A 6,000-nucleotide genomic window follows, 5' to 3' on the forward strand; every position below is an offset into this window, starting at 1 on the left:
TGAAGTGATGCCATCATCCTTCATTCTTCTGCTTGCCTGGCAGCACTGTTCAGAGGTCTGGGTGTTCATCACAGCTCTGCACGTCCTCAGACACGTCACCTCGCCACTCTGGGCCTCTGAGTCTGCCTATTTAAATGAAAGAGTTGGTCTGGATGATTTCTAAGGTCTCCAGCCTAAAAAATCAATGACTCTTTGATCTTTGCATCCTCGGCAATGTCTTATGCCAAGAGGTCTCTTATTTCTTTGAATCATGCTTGTCCTCCAAGTCTTGTTGAGACATGAGAACCTGTGGCTTCAAGAACTGAAGGCGCCTCTATGACCTTATCCTTGAGAGCTGAGGCCTGAGATACACGTGGAGAGTGCAGAAGATGCCAAAGGAAGAGGGGCCTCTCTGGACAAGCAACCAGAACAGCCCCAGGACAGGAGTAGGGAGGCATCCAGGGGTCCCATCCCAGTTTCCAAACACCATCACTGGTCAGCCTGCAAAATTCCTTCCATTGCAAAGAAGGCAGCAGGCAGGGAAGGAGACTTGGGAATATTTGGCTGGGGCACAGAAAGCAGGGACAAGGGTAATGAGGGAGAGGAAGGCAGAAACAGAGAGAACTGGTTTCCCACCCAAAGCTCGATGAGTCCTTGCCAGGCACAGGAGTGGGATGGAAGGAGGGAGGAGACATGGAGCAGGGAAGAGGACATGAACGGACAGGAAGGAAGGCAGGAGTGAGGCAGGATGAGGACAGATGACCTCTTAGCTGGGGAGGTCTGACTCCCCTGTGACAGCCAGCAAGACTTGGAGATTCTATCCTGTGCTTAAGCTTTAATTAGTGTTGCAGGTGGCAAGTTGTGTTCACAGCAGGTCAGATACAGAGCTGACCTATGGGGAGTATGTATTCAACACCTATCAGGTGAGCTGCAGTGGAGAAAAGCTGAGAACTACTCCTGTAGAGGATCCAGGGAGCCAATCCCCAGGCAGAACACTGAATACACGCATTAATTTATTTATCCAGCAACTGCTGAGCACTCACTATGTGCCAAGTCCGACATACTATTAATTTTTATATCCTGAGCCCCGCATAGTGTGTACATAGAATTAGTTAATACTTAATTGACTAAATGCATGCATTTATCTTGTTCATTGAGTCCCAATCCAATTTCAGTGAACTCTGGAAATCCTTGATTTCCTCCCCTTTCCTAAGCCTAAAAATCTACGATGTTATTAAAAATTACAGACCATTCCCACTGCATCTCTCTTAAATTATCCGTTTTTCTCTCCTTAGGTGCTATCCGTGGCATGCTCAAGCCCAAAGCTGGAAGAGGAAGAAGTTGCACGTGGGCAAGTCTATGTCCTCTTGCGCCCAGGACTTGCTGCTGAGCTGAGAGGTCTCTCCAGCCCAGCCCAGCCAAGCACCATGGAGAAAATCAGCGCCTTCTTCAGCGCCATCTGGGACACCATCTCAACCAAACACCAGGAGCACCTCTTCAACAGCATCTGTCTGGGCATCCTGCTGGGGCTGCCCCTGCTGGTGATCATCGCATTCCTCTTCATCTGTTGCCACTGCTGCTGGAGCCGTTCAGGCAAAAGCGGCCAACAGCCAGAGCAGAACAAGGGGAAGAAGAAGAAGAAAAAGAAGAAGGCTGAAGAAGACCTCTGGATCTCCGCCCAGCCCAAGCTTCTCCAGATGGAAAAGAGGCCCTCACTGCCTGTCTAGTTAGGCAGGAGGCAGAGGTGTCCTCCCTTGGGGGCTCAGCTGCCTTCCAACCACACACAGGGTAGGGGGCAGAAATCCCTGAAGTGATGCCCTCACATCCACAGAGGAACTGTTCAACCAGGGAGCAAACCTCGGATTGAGCATCCTCGTGGAGGGCACTCCCGGGGAGCTTGGGGACAAGTCTTGGGTGGTGTCTCAGCCCCTCCGTGTCCAATCGCAATGCTCTTGACTACAGACTCAGGCATGCCTTCCACCTATCTCTGGCATGTTCCATATGCAAAGCACAAGGAACATCTATCCATATATCTTGACATATCTCCCAAATGCACACATGCACACCATGCACACACCACAAATAAACACACACACACACACACACACACACACACACACACACACACACACACACATATATTCAGGCAACATGTCCCTGGGCAAGTATATTCTGTTTATCAAACATCACTGAATGTCTACTTTATGGAAGGCTCTAAACGAGGCAGAACATTATCTGCTCTTGCAAAAACATCTCATAGGGAGGCCTGGCCGATCCAGGCATACATACACAATTACAGGACCAGGCAAGAAGCCTACTTGCTGTCAGTTCCATTCAGCACTCAGGTTAGAGATGGATGCTTTCCTGTTCCTTTCCCTACATAATCTTTTACTGGAAATCGTATTTGGACATTCCAGCCACCTGGTACAGTCCCCATTCCTGTATACACACACACCAAGTTCCTGTGCTTCTGACCTCTCCCCTGGGAGGAAAAGTTTAAAGTGTGATGGATCAAAAGTCATCAAAAGCTATGGTCCTGAAACTCATGACAGGGTCCTGATTACCAGTGATGGGTGTTTAATGTAGTCCAAGACCTCTCTTTGCAATGCTAACCCCAGAACCACTCAGCAAAGCTCCCTTCTCCAAGCAAGAACAAACAGCTCCTGGCAGTGACTGCTAGAAGGCTACAGAAACCAGGGGTACTCCATCCACTTCCGTGGACTTCACTGTGCACCTGTGCAATGTACGTTTCACAGATAGAAAGGAGGTGCTACCCCTGAGCCGGGGATCTCCTGTGAGACCACAGGGAAAGAATTAAGACAATCCCTCCCTGGTACAGTCTCACAGAAAGCACACTGGAAACAGTTTCAGAAGGTTGTCGTGGATGCACCGTATGTTGCGGATGGGATGCAGAAGTTACAGAGTTTAAATAAAAGTAGGATGAAGCTATACAGAGATTTATTAATATTTATCTTGAAGCTCAGGCAAGTGCCTTGCACACAGTCGGTACTCTCAGCTGTCTGTGGACGCTGGTGGATACACGATGATGTTAAGGGTAAACCTGTAATACCTCACCAGTTCCCCCAGGTGACCTTCTCTCCTACGTGAGCCCACTAACTGCTGCAACGGATGGAAGCTGGGTATTGAGTTCCGCAGGAGGGGGGCACCTGCGGACTGAGGTCGGGCTGACAAGTGTGCTCTGAGGTCCAGGACATGCAAACTAGGTCCACGGTGAGTTAAGGAGAATGTCTCCCCACTGGACTGCGGTTGGGAGGTCAAATTAATCCACTCATAGGATGAACTGGTTGGTATTTTGATTGTCTCGTGGCCATATCACAAAGATGGACAATTCCCAACGTGGGAGCCAGTTGCGCTGTAAAAGTTTATTTGCAAATCTGCTGGGTAGCTCTCTTGAAATATTTTCCCATGGAAGCTCTTCTAAATGGTGGTGAAATTGCAATTTAATTAATAATGTAGCAAAACTATGATATTTATAGAAGCAAAAACTAAATTCTGTAAGACGGTGTTTATGGAAAAACGTACTCTGCTCACTTGGGCTGGCTGGTGCTCACCTGCCCTCCAGGTAGGGTCCAGGTGTGGTCCTGTGGAGGGGGGTGTCCGGGGGCAACTCCTGCACCAAGGTCTTCTGACTGGTGACCCTGTGAATCGTAATTCAGTCCTGCTTATATTTTAAAACCAGTCTCGTTCATCCTCTCACCCTAAGTGGCCCTAAGTACCCTGGACACTCAGACCCCTCACTCATAAACCTCTGACAGAGAGAGAAGCACCCTGCGGTGCTCTGTCCCCTTGCCACGAGGAGAGCTGTCATGGAGCATCGGGCTTTCCCCTGCACATACCAGGATGACTCATCTCCCCTCACAACACACACATGCCTCCCCACGTCTCCCACCGCCCACCAGGGTGAGCTGCCCTTTCTGTCTCCAAGTCTCAGCCCCCCTGAAACGGATGACTTGAGGGAGATGTGGGGGCTGACGGCCGAGACTGGTGTCAGATGTGATCTCCAAGAGCGGATCTCCAGGATCGGGGACCGCACAAGTACCATGGTTGCCATGGCAACTGGCTGCTGGTTTGAATTAAGACAGCAGTCAGTCATCATTGCCCTGACAAGGCCTCCGTCTCCAGGTGCAGTGCTGCCTCCTCACTGAACGGACTTGCTGTACCTCTGGGCATGAAACACCCAGAAACATACTTCTCGGTTGCTTCCACAGCCATGTTTGGAGACCCAAACCCTGGAGGAGGCTTATCTTTTCCCCACCCAACCTCCCCTGACAACCTTCACTGGAGTACCCAGAACAGTGCCCGAAGCATGACAGGCCCTCAAATTGCTGTTGAATAAGTGGGTGCATGAAAGGAGCTCAAAGTGATTACTGGGGTCCACTCCAATAAAAGCATCCCCGCTTCGTTCTCATCTGTCCCTCCTCTGTTCCTTTCTCTTATCCCTCCTCTCTGGGCACCACCTGGCTCCATCCCTTTACTCCTCTACACGTTACTCCTCCTTCCCAGCCTCTGTCCCAGAACTGCCTCAGGACTGCAGCCTGCTTGGCCCACAGAGGGCCAAAAAGACGGTAAGGAAGAGGCTTCCCAAACCATCATAGGCTTGAGGAGGAGCCCCCAGGCCCAGCACTGCTGAATGGCTTCAGCGAGACTCAGACACCACCAAGAGGCCTCTCTCCTGATGCTCAAAGGATTTGCTGCGGGTTTCTGGGAGGGGAAGATGTAGAGGAAGGGCAGTCACCTTATCACGGAGAACATAAATGGTCCAAGGTGTACAGTATTTGTCAGTATTTTTGTCTTATAAAAAATTTAAACTCACCAAAAGAAAAACTTATTTAAATAAAATACTTGGAAAATAAAAAGCCATGTCTGGCCTCTTTACTTCTAGAATCAGACAGTTATTTTCTCGACGTTAGATATTACCCTCTCCCAGACATCACTCAGAATTGATGGTTGCAGCGACTTCCTCAGGGGACACCAGAGGTCCAGCCACCCCCGGGCACTGCCCTCCCCCAGCAGAGTCAGAGGTCAGAGGACCAGGAATGAACGCACGTCGCTGCCTGCAGAGCAGGCACCTCGGAGACTAGGCACCTCAGAGATGCCAGTTGCGGCAAAACACACTGATGTTCCCTGGCAGCACTTAGAGAACATCCCCTTCAGTGAGGTCAATCAATCTCTTCTTAAAGGAAAAAAGGGGAAAACAGCTCCCCCCTCCCTAAAATTATAAACATAGCTTCTTCTTAAAGCTGGTACTGGGAAGGGTAGAGATCAAAAACCTCTAAAGTAGCTGTAAGGGAGACAGGTAGGTAGGTCGGTAGGTAGGCAGAGAAACAGACAGATGATGGGAGACAGACTATATAAAAAGACAGAGAGGCAGACAGACACACACTTGTATGGACGTATAAGCGTACATCTCTCCTTCAAGTCGGCGTGGCTTTGCATCAGTAAGAAATGTAATGATTCGGATGCTCCTGATTCCTCCCTTGATGACGCTAAGCTGTCATTAAAAAGGAAACCAACCTAGAGCAGCACTGTCCAACAGAACTAGAGTGCTGGAAATGTTCACGGCCTGTCCAATACGGTACCACTAGACATGCAGAGCTATCTGAACTAATTAGGATGAAGTAAAGCGGAAGGTCCAGTAGCTGAGTTCCACCAGCCATATTTCAACTGCTCAGCAGCCTCACGCGGCTGGTGGCTACCATCGTGGAGAGCAAGGGTCTAGAAGCTTGTGGGGGGAGCCATCAAACGCGCCGGCCAAACACCATGTTTGCTGCACTTCAAGGGCGTGGGCAGGCCTGGGCCTCATCGCCCCAAAGGCAGGCTGGTACTTTGTAGTTGCAGCCCATTCCTGGGCTCCCTTCCCCATCATCACACGTTCCATGACAAACTGAGAATGGAGACCCTTCACTCAGCTCTCTGCTCTTCCCTCTTGGGCTTCCAAAACTCTCCACAGCAGGGGAGGGAATGCTGCCCAGGCACCACCTGGGGAAGGAGCAGCTGCCA

General features: G+C 50.2%; 1 protein-coding gene across 1 annotated transcript in view; it reads left to right on the top strand.

Moving 5' to 3' along the window:
- KIAA0040 (KIAA0040 ortholog) overlaps window positions 1-1,797 on the top strand; it is a 29,540-nt gene extending 27,743 nt beyond the window's left edge. The window contains exon 3 of the mRNA XM_032463684.1: window positions 1,275-1,797. Within this exon, the coding sequence (XP_032319575.1) occupies window positions 1,407-1,706 (300 nt within the window). The 5' untranslated portion in view covers window positions 1,275-1,406 and the 3' untranslated portion in view covers window positions 1,707-1,797. The remainder of the gene's footprint in view (window positions 1-1,274) is intronic.
- The last annotated feature ends 4,203 nt before the right edge of the window (window positions 1,798-6,000 follow it).

The sequence above is a fragment of the Camelus ferus genome, chromosome 21 (genome assembly GCF_009834535.1).
Source record: "Camelus ferus isolate YT-003-E chromosome 21, BCGSAC_Cfer_1.0, whole genome shotgun sequence".
NCBI lineage: Eukaryota > Metazoa > Chordata > Mammalia > Artiodactyla > Camelidae > Camelus > Camelus ferus.